The sequence below is a fragment of the Echeneis naucrates genome, chromosome 21 (assembly GCF_900963305.1).
Source record: "Echeneis naucrates chromosome 21, fEcheNa1.1, whole genome shotgun sequence".
Taxonomy (NCBI): domain Eukaryota; kingdom Metazoa; phylum Chordata; class Actinopteri; order Carangiformes; family Echeneidae; genus Echeneis; species Echeneis naucrates.
This window is the reverse complement of record NC_042531.1, coordinates 269,289-288,666: the sequence shown is the minus strand read 5'-3', so window position 1 is coordinate 288,666 and position 19,378 is coordinate 269,289. Positions and strand designations below refer to the sequence as shown.

Below are 19,378 nucleotides of genomic sequence, written 5' to 3'. Positions count from 1 at the left end.
TATATATATATATATATATATATTAAAAAAACTTACCACATGCGTCAACGCAAGTGACAGGGCCAGCAATGAGAGATGGGTTGCTAACAGACCCAACAGCATTCTTGGCGTATACTCTGAATTCATAAGCCTCATCCTGGGTAAGTCCAGACACAGTGAAACCTAGCTCAATAACATTTGTGAAGTTGGCCTTCACCCATCTACCACTGGGAGCTTCTCTCCTTTCCACACTGTATCCAGTAATCTTGCTGCCCCCATCATATGGCGGCCTCTGCCAGGCCAGGCTGACTGAGTTCTTGGTGACCTCTGTAATACGGACATTTGCTGGAGGCTCTGTAACAGTCAAAAAAGAAAGGTGCAGTTTTAATTGAACACTCAAAAATTCTCAGTTTGTTAGTGCTAGCCAATCAGTTCATTTAAAATTAGAGCTAAAGATGCAATTTAAAATATTCTTACCGCAGGCATCAATAGCAAGCACTTCTTCAGAGGTCTTGCTCATCTTTCCAACGCCAGCGGCATTTTCAGCTGCCACCTTGAATTCATAGATGAGGCCGGGGCAGATGTTTGTAACTCGCCACTGGTTGCCTGGAATTGCAGTCTTATTGATCTTCTGCCAGAGGATGCTGCTCCTCTCCTTCATCTGAAGATGATATCCAATCACAGGGTTTCCACCATCATTAACAGGCTCATTCCAGCAGACTGTCAGGCTTTCCCTGGATACAAAGCTGACCCATGGGGTGGATGGAGGTCCTGGAATGGCTGGAACGGAAACGATAATGTGATTATTCCAAACGAACTGGGAAACAAAGGTTATATGGGGGTAGAAATGTACCCTTCTTGAATAATGTCAATCAGAAAAGCAACACAAGAATGTATTCAAATGGATCAACTTACTGTATGGAAGCTTTATCATGACCGATTTGCTGTCAATGTGGTCGCTGACACCGTAGCGATTCTCAGCCTTGATTCTGAATTGATATGCCTCTCCCTTGGTCAGCTTTGTCACTTTGATTGCACTTCTGGCAATGGTTGTTGACACCTCTGCCCAGGTAGGAGTGCTGGTTTCACGTTTCAGAACAATGTAGTTGGTAACAGGACTGCCACCATCATACTCTGGGGGGGCCCATTTCAGACACACTGTCGTCTCACCGACCTCTCCAATTTCAACTGGACCAACAGGAGGTCCAGGCCTGTCCATCACTATGAAGATTATGCTGATCTTTGCGGTACCTCCTGCATTAGAGGCAGTGATTTCATATTTGCCAGCATCACTTGAAGTGCTCTCATTGAGAGTGATGATCAAACTGTCTGGTGTTACTTCTGTCAGCAGCCTCTTGGATCCCTTGATGACAACATTGTTCTTGGACATAACCACCTTGGGCACTGGCCGACCAGTGAGAGGGATCTCGAAGGTCAGGTTGGATCCAGCTTTCACATAAACTGTATTCTTGGGGTAGTTCTTCAGGTCAAACTCTGGAGCCTCTGTTGAAAAATAATATATCCTGTATACAATATCCTGTTCTCAATGGATGATAACAAAATGCTTAGAAAGCTGTAACCAGTATGAAATGTCGAAGTGAACCTTGAAAGAATACCTTGTATTTCCTTGACGATAACAGGTACAATCATCTCCTTGGGTTCACTGAGTCCGGCATGGTTCTCAGCACGAACTCTGAAAAAGTACTCAGCACCCTCCCGTAGGCTCTTGATGGTGTGAGTCATGGTCCTCACCGTTGCACACTTCACCCACTTGGTCTGTCCTTTCTCCAGGGCATCAATAAGGTAACCCCTAACTCTGCTACCACCATCATATTCTGGTCTCGTCCAGGCAATCGTAACGCTGTCTTTGGTCACATTTGCAACTCCAAGTTTCATTGGAGCAGTTGGTACCTCTGTACAGACAGTGGAGAGTTGTATTAAACATGATTAAAAAGATGAAAGGTGTAATATTAACTTTACAAACAGTAAATTCAAATGTTACCTGTGATCTTGGTTCCAGCCTTGGCCTCCTGGGGTACACCGACTCCGTACTCATTCTCTCCAATAACTCTGAAGTAATAGATGGCTCCCTCCTGCAAATCCTCCACCTTGTAAGTAAGTGCATGGCAGTTACTGGTCACACACACCCAGGCCTTCTTACTGGCCTCGCGTTTTTCAACATGGTAGGCCTTCACTGCATCACAACCATCATTCTCTGGAGACTCCCAACACAGGGTTGCAGAATCTCTCGTCACTGCTGAAACTTTAACGTTGACAGGGGGTCCAGGAGAGTCGAGCACCTTTACAGACATGGGCAATGTGGCCTTTCCAAGTGGTGATGCTACTGTGACACAATATTCTCCAGAGTCATATCTAGTTGCCTTCTCGATGGTCAGTGAAGTGTTGGATTCTGTTGATTCAATGGTTCCTCTGACATTCAGATCAACACCCTCCCTGGTCCATTCCACTGACGGGACGGGTTTTCCCTTAAATGGTACATTCAAAGTGAATGCTGTCCCATGCTTAACAATATGTACTTTTCGCATCTCGATGTCAACATCAAATGACGGCTCTGCAGTTCTGTCCATTGCTGCAGCTGCATCTGAATACAGGCTGCGCACACTGCTGCCAATTTTGTTTATTGCTTTGACACAGAATTCATATTCCGAATCTGTCTTTAGTCCTTTAACTGTGAATTCCAAGCTCTTGGTGAGAGGGATTGCTTCAACCCATCTTGCTAGTTCTTCGGGTGATTCAGGTACCTCCTCTTCCTCCTCTTCCACATAGTCTTCCTCTTCTTCCTCAACCTCTGGCTGTGGTTTGCGAATGTAATCTCTGTATTCTACACTGTATCCAAGGATGGGAGCACCACCATCATTTGTTGGTGGTTTCCAGAGAATGGACACACTGTCCTTGGTTGTACTGATTATTTTTGGTTTGGTTGGGCGAGAAGGAACAACCAGAGGATCCATTGCTCTGAAGGTTGCAGATGGTTCACTTGGAGGACTGACACCAGCAGCATTTTCGGCACAGACTCTGAAGTCATACTCACAACCCTTGCGCAGTTTGGTAGCTACTGTGGTACATTCAACAACAAGATCTTTGTTCACACGGACCCAGCGCATACCCGTCTTCTCACGGCGCTCAATAATGTATCCAGTAATGGGGCTACCTCCATCACTGGCTGGCTTGCACCACGTGAGGGTCATTGAGTCTCCAGTTATGGCAGTGACATCAACACTAGCTGGGGCTGTGGCAAACGTGTATGGATCAGTAACCTTTATAGCATCACTCTCCAGAGCCTCACCAATTCCGTGCTTGTTGACTGCCAAAACCCTAAAGATATATTCATTGCCTTTAAGGAGCCCTGTGACTTTAAAGTATGTCTTTGTGACATCTCCTTTCACCAGTGTCCATGCCAAGCGGCTGGTCTCACGCTTTTCAACAACATAATGTGTGATCGCAGCACCACCAATCTCCTGAGGAGGACCCCATGACAGGGTGCACGCTTCAGCTGTGAGACCTGTGATCTGCAGAGGCCCAGCTGAAAGCCCTGGTTTATCAAGAATCACACAGTTTATTGGCATGGCAACTGTTCCGCCAATATTCTGTAGAGTCAATGTATATTTTCCAGAATCTCTCCTGATACAGTCCTTGACAATGACAGAAGTACTTGTATCAGTTGAAACAACCTGAATTCTAGCTCTCGGCTCGATCACTTTGCCATCCTTGGTCCAGGAAACGACAGGAGCAGGCCGCCCAGCAAGGTCAGCATTGATCTTTAGGGTTTCACCTGCTTTCACAAACACTGTCTCTCTAAACTTGACATCCATCATGATGCGTGGTGGGTCCACATCATCTTTGACAGTGATGGGGCCAGTGTTGTCAGATGGTTCACTGAACAAACCAGCTGCATTCTTAGCAATAACGCGGAAGTCATACTGGCTGTTTTCCGTAAGGCCTGTTACTTCATAGTGAGTCTCAGGGACATTGGTAAAGTTGCACTTTGTCCAGCGTCCTTCAGGAAGGTCTCTGCGCTCAATGGTGTAACCAGAAACCTTGGCCCCGCCGTCATATTCTGGTTTATCCCAAGACAAGGAGACAGAGGTTCTGGAAATAGCAGTGACCACAGGTGTGCCTGGAGGGTCACATGGATCCCTGGCTGCTACTGCTTCACAGGCTTTACTGCATTTACCAATACCAGCAATATTTTCAGCATAGACACGGTACTCATACATCATGCCCTCTTCAATTCCATTGACTTTGTATTCTGTATCTTTGATCATTCCTCTATTCATCTTTGTCCAAAGAATGCTAGCACGCTCCTTCCTCTCCAGATGGTAGCCCAGAACAGGACTGCCACCATCACTGACTGGCTCATTCCAGGTCACCAACATGCAAGACTTTGTGGCCAACTTCACAATAGGGGTGGAAGGAGGTCCAGGCTGTTTAAAGTTATACTGAGCAGTAATTCCAGGTGAATCAAGATATGTGCTCTTTCCATAACGGTTGACAGCATAGATGCGGAATTGGTACTCTGCTCCATGTGTCAGGCGACCAGCCTTGAAACATGTCCTGGCAACGTTACTTGCTGCCATCTGCCATTCTTGTGTGTTTGTGTCTCTCTTTTCCACAATATAGTTACTGATTGAGCAGCCACCATCATATTCTGGTGGTGACCAGGAAAGTGTGATGCTGTCTGTAGTCACAGCATCCACCTTAATACCTTTAGGTGGACCTGGTTTATCAAGGACAACAACTCCAATGTCTTTGCTGACAGTTCCTGCTGAGTTGGCCAGGGTGATCTCATATTTGCCAACATGTTCTCTGCGAGCCTCCTTGATAAGTATTTTGGAGGAGGTTGCAGTGTTTAAGATGGTCACTGATGATGTTTGCTTGAGAGGAATTCCATCCTTCTTCCAGGATATAACAGGCTTTGGCCTGCCCCGGACTGGAACCTCAAGAGTTAAGTCATCTCCAGCCTTCACACTGTATGTAGTAAACAGCAAACTGACAGATGGTTCAATTGCGACATCCTTTGTCACAACAGGCAAGCCTAGATCCTTTGGCTCACTCTTGCCTTTCTCATTGATTGCAACAACTCTGAATAGATACGCTTCATTAGGAGTCAGATTTGGAATAGTTGCTTCAGGCACCTTGACTGTGCATGCTGTGCCCCATTTATCACCTTTCTTCGGCTTAAATTCCACATTATAGCACATTACTTTGCTTCCACCATCATGAGCAGGTTTTTCCCACGCCAAAGACACACTAGTCTTTGTCAAATCGACCACTGTTACCTTGTTTGGTGGCAGAGGTACTTCAGAAATTTTTATCTCTTTAGTTTCAACCATCTGTCCTTGACCATATTCATTAACAGCACAAACTCTGAAGTAGAACATGCCACCCTCAGGCAGCTCTTCAATCTTGAAGGAGTTTGCAATGCAGTTGCTGGTGACAGTTGTGTAGGCCTTCCTTACAGATTCGCGCTTCTCCACAATGTAGTTTGTGATTTTAGAACCACCATCAGTGAGTGGAGAATCCCAGGCAAGAGTCACAGAATCTTTCTTGAGCTCCTTTACAGCAAAGTTTTGTGGCGCACTTGGTGTATCCAGAATTCTGACTGCGACGATAGCAGTTTTTGTACCACTGCTGTTCTCTAATGTTAGTGAGTATTTTCCACTATCAAAGCGGTTGACGTTGTCAATGACAAGCATAGTGTATGAACTGGTGGTGTCAATTGCAGCACGCTCTGTGAGAGTACCTTCAACCTTCTCCCATTTTACAGAAGGTTCAGGTCTTCCTCTGATGGTGACAAAGATACGTAGTGTTCCACCAGCACGTACAGATACCACCTTTCTGAGATCAGCATCCAGCTCAATCTCTGGGGCTTCCACTCTGTCCAAAGTAACCACAGAACCATGGACGTTTGCAGCCTCCCCTACTCCCTCAGAGTTTATTGCACAGATGCGGAACTGGTACTCACCACCCTCCTTTAGGTCTGTGACAGTGAGTTTAATGGCCTGAATACCAGTGGGTGGAGTGCACATACTCCATTCCTTCTCGACCACTGCCTCCACTACTGGTGCTTCTTCTGCTTCCGCTATAGATTCAGGCACTGGCGTATGCTCCCTCATTTCAACAATGTAGCCTTTGACATATGCACCGCCATCAAAGTCAGGTTTGGCCCATGACAGAGACACAGAAGACTTTGTGTAGTCGGTCACCTTGGGGTGGCGTGGAGGACCTGGTGGTGTTGTAGCATCACATGCTCTGTAGAACAGAGATGCTTCACTGCGGTCTCCCATTCCAGCCTCATTCTCAGCAGCAACCCGGAACTCATAGAAGTGATTTGTCATCAAACCAGTGACTTTGAAGTGGGTGTCAGTCAACTTTTGTCTGTTGCATTTCGTCCATCTTACACTGTCTTTGTCACGTTTTTCGAGGTGGTAACCTTCAATGTCAGCTCCACCAGTGTTTTCTGGAATGGCCCACGACAGCACCATGGAGTCCTTTGTGACCTGGCTGGCTTCCGGAGTTCCAGGAGCACTTGGTGGCTTGTATGGGTTACATGCAATAATTGGTTCACTCTCAAGATAATCACCAACACCGTATTTGTTCACTGCCCTCACTCTGAAAATGTATTCATTACGAGAGAGCAAATTAGTTTGTTTATGGAAAAGACCCTTAATGTTGGGTGCAGCCACTGTCCAGGACAACCTGCTGGTCTCTCTCTTCTCCAAGACATAGTGAGTGATATTGGCCCCGCCATCCAGAGTTGGCTCAGACCAGGACAGGATGCATCTATCAGCCATCACTCCTGTCACTCTCATGGGTCCAGTGGGTGGACCTGGTTTATCGAGAACTCTGACAATGATGGGGAAGGTTTTTGTACCACCCAGATTTTTAAGGACAAGATCATAGTGGCCACTGTCAAGCTTGGTGACATCCTTAATGGTTATGGCTGCACGCTTCTCTGTAGTTTTCACTTCGATACGAAGAGCTTTGTCCATTTCTTTGCCCTCTTTTAGCCAGAAAACATCCGGAATTGGTTTTCCATGAATGTCTGCATCCATAACCAAGTGTTCTCCAGCACTGATTACAATGACATCCTTGTATTTGGGATCCATTGAGGCAGTTGGTGGCTCAATTTCATCAGTAGCAGTAATAGGTCCAGAGCTGTCAGATGGCTCGCTGAAGACACCAGCTGCATTTCTTGCAATCACCCTAAATTCATATTGCTCATTCTCTGTCAGACCAGTGACGCTGTACTCAGTCTCAATGATATTGGTGAAGTTAGCTCTTACCCAGCGCCCATCAGGGGAGGAAAGATCCTTCCTTTCCACAATATATCCATTCACTTTGCTGCCACCATCATACTGAGGCTTAGTCCACTGAATCTTGATGAGATTCTTAGAAATAGACACAGCTTCGGGAGCACCAGGAGGATCACATGGGTCACGAGCAATAAAGGACTCAGACACTTTACTGCATCTACCAATACCGACAATATTTTCAGCATAAACTCTGAATTCATATCCAATACCCTCCTCAAGGTTGCAGATCTTGAACTGAGTGTCAGTGATGAGAGTTTTGTTGAGTTTGTTCCACAGAATGCTGCTTCTCTCCTTGCTTTCCAGATGGTAACCTATGACTGCACTGCCTCCATCAATGACTGGCTCATTCCATTCAATGATCATCATTTCCTTTGTTGCCGATTTGACATATGGTGTTCCTGGAGGACCTGGTGGTTTGTATGGATACTGCACAACAATGGCCTTGGAGTCCAGAGATGCACCCTTCCCATATCTATTTTCAGCTATAATTCTGAACTGGTATTCTGCTCCAGTCTTCAGCTTGGTGACCTTGAAAGCTGTCCTGGCAAGCTGTGTGGTGACCGCCTGCCATGTTGTGGTGGTGGTATCTCTCTTCTCCACTATATAGTTCTTAACCTGGCATCCACCTGTATACTCTGGAGGCTCCCAGGAAAGATGGACAAAGGTGTTGCTCACTTCAACAATCTTTACTGGACCTGTTGGTGGACCAGGCTTGTCTAGAATAATGACAGTCATTTCCTCTGAGACTGTGCCTGCTGTATTGGTGGCTGTAATGGTATATTTACCAAAGTCTTCTTTGCATGCTTCAGTAATTTGAATTGCAGTTGTTTCTGGTGTGTTAACCACATTGACTCTAGATGTCACCTTCAGGGGTTGACCATCTCTAGTCCAGGTGATTTTAGGTTTGGGCCTACCAAGCACAGGGAACTCCAACTTAATATCTTTTCCAGCTAATACACTGTAAGTGTTGAACTGCATTTTAATGCTTGGCTCCATGGTCATGTCGCTGGCAATAACTGGTGCAGCAAGGGCCCTTGGCTCACTCTTTCCCTTCTCATTGAAAGCAATGATACGGAATAAGTATTCCGTTCCGGCAGTGAGTCCTTTGACAGTGCCATCGCATGTTTTTGTATTTGTTGCCACTCCCCATTTATCGGTACCCTTAGGCTGCATCTCAATTAGGTAGCCACCAATTCTGCTGCCTCCATCATGCTCAGGTTTCTCCCAGGCCAGTGAAGCAGTGGTCTTAGTGACATCAGTGAGGAAGACTTTTCCAACTGGTAGCGGCACCTCGGAGGCCTTGGTAGCAGTTTTTGTTTCAACAGCTTGACCAACTCCATAGTCATTCTCAGCCAATACTCGGAAGTAATACATAGCACCTTCAATCAAGTTCTCAACTTTGAATATTGTCTTTGTGCATTTGTTGGACACATTTGCATATGCCTTTCTGGTTGACTCACGTTTGTCAATGACATAGTTTTTGATTTTGGAACCTCCATCAATCATTGGAGCATTCCATTCAAGGGTGACAGAGTCCTTTTTGACATCTTTAACCACAAGATTCTGTGGGGCTCCTGGAGTGTCCAGGACTTTAACAGTAACAAATTCAGACACAGTGCCACTGCTGTTGGTCAGACTGAGTGCATATTTTCCTGAATCGCTCCTGTCACATGAGTCAAAGGACAGTTGTGTGAAGTTGAGCGCCTTTTCCATGACTGCCTTTTCAGTCAGGGCTCCCTCATCCTTGGTCCACTTAATCTCAGGTGTTGGTCTCCCCTTAAATGGAATATGGATTCTAACAGATCCACCCGCTTTCACAGTGATGCCTTTCCTTAACTCAGAGTCAAGGTGGATCTCTGGTGGATCTACTCTTTCCTCTGGCTTAGCTGTTCCAGAGAGAGTTGCTGGTTCACCAACTCCCAGTTTGTTTAGAGCACAAATCCGGATGTTGTACTCCTGACCCTCAGTAAGTTTAGCAATTTCATATTTGTTGACACGCAGCCCAGTGGGGGGTGTAACCATGCTCCAGTCCTCCGCCTCAGCCTTGCAAACTTCGACAATGTATCCTTGGATTGTGCTGCCACCATCAGACAGAGGCTTACCCCACGACACTGTAATTGAGCTCTTTGAGGAGTCAATGACATTTACATACGCTGGAGCACCAGGTTTGTACTTGGGGTCACTGGCTTTGTAGTAAGAAGTTGGAAGACTTGGCTCTCCCAGTCCAACTACATTCTCAGCAGCCACCCTGAATTCATACTCGTGGCCAGTGGTGAGTCCGGTGACTCTGAAGGAGAGGTCAGTGACCTTCTGCCGATTGCATCTTGACCATTTGATTCCAGCTCTGTCCTTCTTCTCAATGATGTAGTTGGTAATCTCAACGCCGCCATCAGTCTCAGGCGCAGACCAAGTGATGGTCATGCCATCATGGGCAATGTGGGATACATCCTCAATGTGAGGTTGGCCAGGAGGAACATGTGGTGTCTTCATAATCACTCCGCCAGAACTCAGTGGCTCACTAACACCATAACTGTTGACTGCCATGACCCGGAACATGTACTCATTGCCTTCCAATAATTTGGTGACTTTGTAGCATGTCGTTTCACAGTGGTTAGAAACAACAGTCCAAGCCAGCCGGCTGGTCTCTCTTCTCTCAACAATATAATGTGTGATAACACTACCTCCATTATGCAGAGGGGCACGCCATACCAGTGTACATCTGTCCTCAGCTACTCCAGTGACATGCAGGGGCCCTTCACATGGGCTAGGTCTGTCCAGGACCACAACCCTAAATGGTAGAGTTTCACTGCCAGCTTCATTGGTCAGCTGGAGCATGTAAACTCCACCATCAATTCTCACAGAGTCCTTAATGACAATCATTGCATGGTTTTCTGTGTTTTTGATCTCGAGTCTGAAAGTATTCTCGACTGGTTTTTCATCCTTGAACCACTGGATTGTTGGAAGCGGTTTTCCATGGACATCAGCATCTAGCTTGAACGTTTCTCCAGCATTGATGACAATGGTCTTGGTGAATGCAGGGTCAATGGAGAATTTGGGTGCTTCCAACTTATCGCTTGCAGTGATTGGCCCACTGTTGAAGGATGGCTTGCTGATGGTTCCAACAGCATTTTTAGCAGTGACTCTGAAGTCATACTGTGCATTTTCGGTCAGTCCAGTGACAGAAAACTGGGTCTCAATCACATTAGTGAAGTTTGCTCGGACCCACCTGCCCTCCGGTAGATCACGCTTCTCCACAGTATACCCAGTTATATTACTGCCACCATCATATTCTGGTTTAGTCCACTGAATCACAATCGTATCTTTGGTCACACGAATTGCCTCTGGTGTGCCAGGAGGATCACATGGGTCACGGGCAACGCAGCCCTCTGAGATCTTACTGCACCTGCCAATGCCAACAATATTTTCAGCATAAACCCTGTATTCATACTCAACACCCTCCTCCAAGGGATGACTCTTGAAACTGGTCTCATGAATAAGTGTCTTGTTGATTTTGACCCAGAGGATACTATTCCTCTCTTTCCTCTCAAGATGATAGCCAAGAACAGGGCTGCCTCCATCTGTGACAGGCTCATGCCATTCAACAACCTGGTGGTCCCTTGAGAGAGAAGGGATGAATGGAGTGCCTGGAGGGCCTGGCTCTCTGTATGGATACTGTGCAACTACAGCAGATGAATCCAGGCCGTGACTTTTGCCATACCGGTTTTGAGCAATGATCCTGAACTGGTACTCGGCTCCAGTCTTAAGTCGAGGCACCTTGATACTGGTTCTGGCACAGTTGATGGTGACATTTTCCCATGTTGTTGTAGTAGTCTCTCTCTTTTGTACAATATAGTTGGAAATATGGCAGCCACCGTTGTGTTTTGGAGGGTCCCATGAGAAGGTGATACTCTGTGTGGTGATCTCATCGAACCTCACAGGGCCAGATGGAGGGCCAGGCTTGTCAAGTACAATTATTTCCACTGTTGCGTCCTTCTTTCCAGCTGAGTTAGAAACATTTATACTGTACATGCCACCATCATCACCAGCTGCTTCTTTTATGCTGAGTGTTGTATGTGTTGGTGTATTCAGAGTGTTGATTCTGGTGGTGAACTTCAAAGGAGCTCCATCTTTTGTCCATGTGACTGTAGGTTTGGGACGTCCAAAGATGGGAATGTCAACAGTCATGTCTTTGCCCATGTGGACGCTGTAACTGCTAAATGCTGGTCGGACGTCAGGCTCAAACACCAGGTCCTTAGTCATGACTGCACCAGCAAGGACTTTGGGATCACTCTTTCCTTTATCGTTGATGGCTGTAACTCTGAACAGATACTCCTCCCCTGGATTAAGATTGGAAACAGTTGCTTCCATTGTCTTAAAGGTGTTAACAGCAGACCACTTGTCCTGGCCCTTAAGTTGCACCTCAAGCAGGTACTGCACAACCCTGCTGCCACCATCATACTCTGGTTTTTCCCAGGCCAAAGAAATGCTTGTCTTGGTTTGGTCTGTAACAATCAAGTTCTTTGGAGACTGGGGCACCTCTGAAACTTTAAGTGGGTCAACAGTTGCTGCAGGAAGGCCAACACCATGTGCATTTTCAGCAAGCACTCTGAAATAGTAACTACAACCTTCCTGAAGTGGCTCAGTCTTCCATGAAAGGGCATGACAATTTGTTACAACAGATGCATATGTTTTACGTGTGCTTTCTCTCTTTTCAACAATATAGTTCTTAATCTTGGATCCACCATCCAACAGTGGTGGTTCCCACACCAGTGTCACAGAGTGGTTCGTAATTTCCTTCACTTTGAGGTTAACAGGAGGACTAGGTGTGTCCAGAACACGGACAACAACAAATGCTGATTTTGTTCCACTTGAGTTCATTGCAGTGACTGTGTACTTTCCACTGTCATTTCTACTCATTTTGTCAATTACAAGGGATGTATAGCTGCTGGTCACCTCTACTTGAGCAGTTTCTTTTAGGGCAGCTTCATCCTTGTCCCACTTGATGCTAGGAGTGGGTCTACCTTTGATTGGGATAAACAGTCTGAGGGAAGCGCCAGCTTTAATGGTCACAATCTTTCTCAGTTCTGGATCAATATCAAGGTCTGGCTCCTCTGCCCTGTCATGGGCAACAACAGCTCCAGAGACATCAGCATGCTCACCCACTCCAACCTTGTTGATAGCACATACTCTAAACTTGTATGCCTGGTTTTCCTTAAGGCTTATAACTTCAAACTTGGTTTTCTTTACACCTGTTGGTGGTGTGCACATAATCCACTCCTCAGCAAGTGCATCTGCGGCAGCTGCCACTTCAGCAGGAGCCTCAGTTGGCACAGCTGGCATTGTGGTCGTGCAACATTCCACAATGTATCCCTGAATCTCACAGCCTCCATCACAAACAGGCTTACTCCATGACAGGAAAATGGAGGATTTAGTTGTGTCAGTAACTCTTGGATTGTGTGGTGGGCCAGGCCTGAAAATGGGATCCAGAGCTTTGTAGAAAACAGTTGGGGAGGTTGGTTCCCCAGCACCGACGGTATTCTCAGCAGCAACTCTAAATTCATACATGTGGCTCTCCAGGAGTCCTGTAACCTTTAAGGTCAAGTCAGTGATGGTTTGTCTGTTGCATCTGGTCCATCGGACACCCTCTTTGTCATGTTTCTCAATGATGTATCCAGTGATAGGACTGCCTCCATCTTCAGACGGCGCCTCCCAGGTGAGCACCATTGAATCTTTTTTGACATTTGAAACTTCTAAGCTCTTGGGTGACCCAGGGGGCAAATATGGATCTTTGATTGTGACAGCGGCAGACTCAAGTGGTGCACCCACACCATACTGGTTGACAGCACGGACTCTAAAGATGTACTCATTTCCTTCTAGGAGCTTGGTAACCTTCAGGCAAATATTCTCAACCTTTGGGTCAACAATGGTCCAAACCAGTCTGCTTGTCTCTCTCCTCTCCACTGTGTAGTGAGAGATCTTGCTGCCACCATCTTGTACTGGTGGTTTCCATGCTAGGCTGCATCGGTCTTTAGCTATTCCTGTCACAACAAGGGGCCCTTGTGGTTCTCCAGGTTTATCGAGAACAACCACATTGATGTGTGCAGCCTTTTCACCTCCTGGATTTCTCAACAGTAGAGTGTATTTACCTCCATCAGAAAGTTTAGCTTCCTTGACAGATATATAAGCTTTGGTGGGCGTGTTTCTAATTTCTCTGTGAATAGTATTGCCAAGTTCCTGCTCTTCTTTCATCCAGTGGATAGAGGGCAGTGGTTTACCATGAACATCCGCATCAATCTTGAAGCTGTCTCCAGCATTGGCCACAATGGTCTGTGTGTACTCTGGGTCAATGCTGATGCGAGGTGGGTCAATCTCATCTCTGGCAGTGATGGGACCAGTGCTGTAAGAGGGCAAACTGAAAACACCTGCAGCATTTCTGGCAATAACACGGAACTCATACTGATTGTCTTGCACAAGTCCAGTTGCCACATATTCTGTTTCGATGATGTTAGTAAAGTTAGCCTTCTGCCAACGACCTTCAGGAAGCTCCTTCTTTTCCACAATGTAACCTGTAACCTTTGCACCACCATCATACTCAGGCTTGGTCCAAGCAATGGTTACTGAGTCCTTAGTGATCCTTGTTGCTTCTGGGGTTCCAGGAGGATCACAAGGATCACGAGCAATATGGCCCTCAGACACTTTACTTACTTTGCCTATTCCAACAATGTTTTCAGCATAAACTCTGTATTCATACTCCATTCCAGGTTCCAAGCCAGTGGTCTTGAAGGTTTGATCAGTAATAAGGGACTTGTTAAGTTTTACCCACAGGATGCTGTTTCTCTCTTTACGGTCAAGATGGTAGCCCAAGATGGGACTTCCGCCATCATTCACAGGTTCATTCCATGCCACGACCATGCTGTCCTTGGTCCAGGCTGCAATGGATGGTGTTCCTGGTGGTCCTGGAAGCTTGTACGGGTATTGAGCCACAATGCACTCTGACAGAAGAGCAAGGCCTTTTCCGTATCTGTTTTCTGCTGTGATTCTAAACTGATACTCAGAACCAGTATTCAGTCTGCCTATCTTGATTTTGGTCCTTGCAAGGTTTGGAGACACAACCATCCAGTTAGTTGTAGACGTGTCTCTCTTTTCCACAATGTAGTTTTTGATGGTGCAACCACCATCATATTCCGGTGGATTCCAGGAGATTGTTACACTGTCAGAAGTGACCTCCTCCACCTTAACTGGACCACCTGGCTGGCCAGGTTTATCAAGAACAACAATGCCAATGTCTGCAGTGGACTCTCCCGCTGTGTTGGTGAGAGTAATTATGTAGTGTCCAACATCATCTTTAGTGGCTTCTTTTATGTTGAGGTTCAACATTGTGTCTGTTGCTCCAAAATTTACTCTGGTGGTTCTTTTCAGAGGCTGACCATCTTTCACCCAGGAAACTGCTGCTTTAGGACGAGCAACATATGGAACATCAACTGTCAGGTCTTCTCCGGCCAACACACTGTAAGTGTTGAACAGCATTTTGGTGGCAGGTGAAATCACAAGATCTTTTATGATCACAGGTACACCGATTTGACGTGGGTCACTTGTTCCCTTCTCATTTCTTGCTGATACACGGAACATGTACTCTTCCCCTGCATTAAGTCCACTAATGGTAGCTTCTGTTTCCTTTACGATCACTGCTTGACTCCATTTATCAACACCTTTCGGCTGGATCTCAACGACATAGCAACCTACTCTGCTGCCACCGTCGTGCTCTGGCTTCTCCCAGGAAAGAGTGACACTGTTTTTGGTAACATCCTTGAGAGTGATTTTACCAGGTGGCTGTGGTTTCTCTGAAACTTTAACTGACTCACCAGTTTCAATGGGCAGACCAATGCCATATTCATTCTCTGCCAAAACTCTGAAGTAATAGTTACATCCTTCCAGTAGATTTCCAACTGTGAAGCTGGTATGATGGCAGAGAGCATTGACCGTGGCATACGCTTTCCTTGTGGACTCGCGTTTTTCAACAATATAGTTCTTAATCTTAACTCCTCCATCATTTACGGGTGGATCCCATGTCAGACCGACAGCATCCTTTGTGACAGCAGTGATCTTCAGATTCTGTGGCGCACTTGGAGTGTCAAGCACCCTGACTTGGACTGTTACAGTCTTAGAGCCGGAGCTGTTTTCAACTGTAAGATTATACTTTCCACTGTCAAATCTGTTGACATTTTCAATTACAAGCAATGTATATGATGTAGTAGTATCAATAGTTGCCCTCTCAATAGGCTCCCCATCTCCTTTGGTCCATTTTGCCTGAGGAACTGGTCTCCCCCTAATAGGCACAAAAAGTCTAAGTGAGCAACAAGCTCTAAGACTGATAACCTTGCGGAGCTCGGCATCCAAATCAATCTCAGGTGGAAGGAGTCTATCCTCTGCCTTTACACTGCCAGGTACAGATGCTGCCTCTCCAATTCCTTCACTGTTGATGGCTGAGATGTTGATCTTGTACTCCTGGTTCTCCTTCAGATTAATAATGGTGAATGAGGTGGCAAGAAGACCTCCCTTGGGTGTAACAATGGTCCACACCTCCTCGTCTTCCTTTTTGGATGGGATGCAGGTCTCTACAATGTATCCAGTAATGTCACAGCCACCATCATAGACAGGTTTGTTCCAGGCGAGAGTGATTGAGGACTTGGTTGTGTCCAAGATTCTGGGGTTGCATGGAGCACCTGGCTTGTAAAGTCCATCAGTTGCTTTGAAAAATTGACTGGAGACACTTGGTGCACTCACTCCAGCAGCATTTTCAGCAGTTACTCTGAATTCATATTCATGTCCAACAACAAGGCCTGTTGCCTTGAACTGAAGATCTTTGACCCTCCTCTTGTTGCATTTGACCCAGCGAAGGCCTATTTTGTCCTTTCTTTCAACATTGTAATTAGTGATGGGACTCCCACCATCACTTTTAGGTGCTTGCCACATAACAACCATGGAATCCTTTGTGATGGCTGTCACCTCAGGATTCTCTGGAGGATCTGGAACCACATACGGGTTGTCTGCAATTGTAGGGTCTGACTCAAGAGCCTCGCCAAGTCCATACTTGTTTACTGCCATAACTCTGAAAATATATTCATTTCCTTTCAGTAGCTTGGTCACCTTAAATTGTGTAGCTTGTAGGTCTGAAACCACATTGGTCCAAACAAGCCTGCTTGACTCACGCTTCTCAACCACGTATCCTTCAATCTTGGCACCACCATCATCTACAGGTGGAGCCCAGGTCAGTACACAGTTGTCAGCTGTGACATCAGACACCTTAAGAGGTCCAACAGGTGGTCCAGGTCGATCAAGCACTTTAACATTAAAGATGTGCTTAGCAAATCCACCAACATTTGTGGCAGTCAAAACAAATTCTCCTCCATCTGATCTGATAGAATCCTTGTTGGTCAGAGTTGTTGTAAGCTCAGTATACCTAACCTCCAGTTTCATTGTGTTCTCAACCTCCTTTCCATTTTTCGTCCAAGCCATAGACGGGTTGGGCTGACCAGCAATGTCAGCATCAAGCTTGAAGGACTCTCCTGCTTTCACCAGAACAACATCTTTAAAGATGGCATCCACCATAATGCGGGGCTCAATGATGTCATCTTTGCAAATGATGGGATCCGAAGGCTCGGAGGGCATGCTTACGGCACCTGCAGAGTTCCTCGCAATGACACGGAACTCATAGGAGGCATCTTGTGTCAGTCCGCTGATGGTGAATGCTGTCTCAATGATGTTGGTAAAATTGGCTCTAATCCAGCGACCAGCAGGCAGTTCTCGCTTCTCAACTGTGTAGCCTGTGATTTTGAAGCCACCATCATACTCAGGCTTTGCCCACTGAATCGTGATGACATTCTTGTTGACAAATATTGGCACAGGCTGGCCTGGAGGGTCTACGGGATCCAAGGCAAGTATTGCTTCTGAAGCCTTGCTTGGCTTACCAATTCCAGCCATGTTTTCAGCCATGACACGGAACTCATAGGCCACACCATCTTCAAGTCCAGTGGTTTTAAAGATGTTTCCTTTCACCAGACCTTTACTAATCCTATGCCACATAATACTGTTTCTTTCTTTCCTTTCAACATGATAACCAATGACTGCATTTCCTCCATCAGACACAGGCTCATTCCAGCCAACGGTTATAGAGTCCTTGGTGAATGCAACAACACTAGGAGTTCCAGGGGGTCCTGGGACTTTAAATGGATAAGCAGCCACCACTGACGCTGAGGTGATAGGAGGCCCAACGCCATATCTGTTCTTAGCCTTCACTCTGAATTGGTACTCTGACCCAGTATTTAACCTAATGGCTTTGAACGTGGTACGGATGACAGTCGAGGACAGCTCTGTCCATGTCTGGGAAGTGGTGTCTCTCATCTCAACCACATAATTATTAATTGGAACACCTCCATCATTCTCAGGAGTTTCCCATGCAAAGATACAATAAGTACGAGATATCTCCACAATCTTAATGGGTCCCTTGGGCGGTCCAGGTACATCATGTACTTTAACGATGATGTTGTCTGTCACAGAACCAACAATGTTCTTTCCTGTCATGGTGTAGACACCACTATCGCCTCTATTGCATTCATTGATACTCAGAATGACAGTTGCACCAGTAGTTTCCACATTGGTTCTCTGTGTGACCTTCAGGGATGCGCCATCCTTCTGCCAGGAGACAGTTGGTCTAGGACGTCCCATAAATGGTATTTCAACCTTGATGTCATCACCTGCCTTGGCTATAACTGTCTTCTGACATACACCACGCAGGTCGAACTCAGGAAGTGATGTTGAATCTTTAACCACAATGGGTTTGCTCTCACGTGGACTACTTCTTCCTGACAGGTTGACAGCCATTACATGGAAAACATACTCTTCATTCTCATTTAAATTCTTCACTGTGAAATCCATGGCCTTGACTGTTGTTACATGAGCCCACTGATCAGTACCCTTCTTCTGGGCCTCAAGAACATATCCAGTAATTCGGCTTCCACCATCGTGCTTGGGTTTGGTCCAAGCCAGGCTGACAGAGTTCTTGGTGACATCAGTAGGGATAAGGCTCTCTGGAGGAGTTGGTGTCTGGGATGCACGAATTGGATCTGTAGTTTCAGTGGCCTCACCGATGCCATACTCATTCTCAGCAGACACTCTGAAATAGTACTCGCAACCTTCACCCAAATCACCAATCCTGACTGATGTTTTAGGGCAGGTTGTAACAGCAGTAGCAAAAGCTTTGCGTGTTGACTCTCTCTTCTCAATTACATAGTTTGTAATCTTGGCTCCGCCATCAATAAGAGGCATCTCCCACTGAAGAGTGATGCTTTCCTTGTCCATCTTGACAGGTTTTAGGTTAAGTGGGGGTCCAGGTGAATCCAGAACTCTCACATGAATATCTGCACTCTTCTTTCCAGCTGAGTTTTCAAGAGTGAGCTCATATTTGCCTGCATCAATCCTTGAGCACTCGGGAATGATCAGCATTGTAAATGACTCAGTGCTGTCAATGACTGCACGTGGGACGGGGCCACCCTGCTTAGTCCAGGTGACTTTAGGTGTAGGACGTCCCTTGATTGGTATAAAGAGTCGTATGGAGCAGCCTGCCCTGACGACGAGGGTTCTTCTCAGCTCCAAATCCAGCTCCAAATCTGGTTCAGCTGCACGCTCAATGATTTCAACCATTTGTTGAGTTTCAGCAGGTTCACCTGCCCCCTTAGCATTCACAGCACTAATTCTGAAGAGGTACTTTGCACCAGTTTCCAACCCAGGAACAACAAATTCTGTGATCCTGAGTGGAGATGAAGGAGTATCTTTTACCCATTCCTCTGTTCCTTCTTTCTTGTGTTCAATGATATATCCAGTGACTTCAAGGCCACCATTATAAAGAGGTTTTCCCCAGTTCAGCGTGGCAGTGGTCTTGGTTGTGTCTGTGGCTCTTGGATTAACTGGAGGTCCCGGAGGAACTGCGAGATATAAAAAAGTGGTTAGTAAAGGAGTAAAAGGTAATAATATAGTGCAATATAACTGCTTGATGGTCTATTTGC

At 46.1% G+C, this 19,378-nt stretch overlaps 1 protein-coding gene across 1 annotated transcript in view; it reads right to left on the bottom strand.

Moving 5' to 3' along the window:
* Window positions 1-19,378, bottom strand: part of LOC115061562 (titin-like) — a 154,750-nt gene that overhangs the window by 24,304 nt on the left and 111,068 nt on the right. Inside the window, exons 194-200 of the mRNA XM_029529957.1 lie at window positions 6,099-19,297; window positions 2,813-6,041; window positions 1,982-2,728; window positions 1,596-1,892; window positions 895-1,482; window positions 457-759; window positions 37-333 (exon numbers count right to left, since the gene is read on the bottom strand). Of these exons, the coding sequence (XP_029385817.1) occupies window positions 37-333; window positions 457-759; window positions 895-1,482; window positions 1,596-1,892; window positions 1,982-2,728; window positions 2,813-6,041; window positions 6,099-19,297 (18,660 nt within the window). The remainder of the gene's footprint in view (window positions 1-36; window positions 334-456; window positions 760-894; window positions 1,483-1,595; window positions 1,893-1,981; window positions 2,729-2,812; window positions 6,042-6,098; window positions 19,298-19,378) is intronic.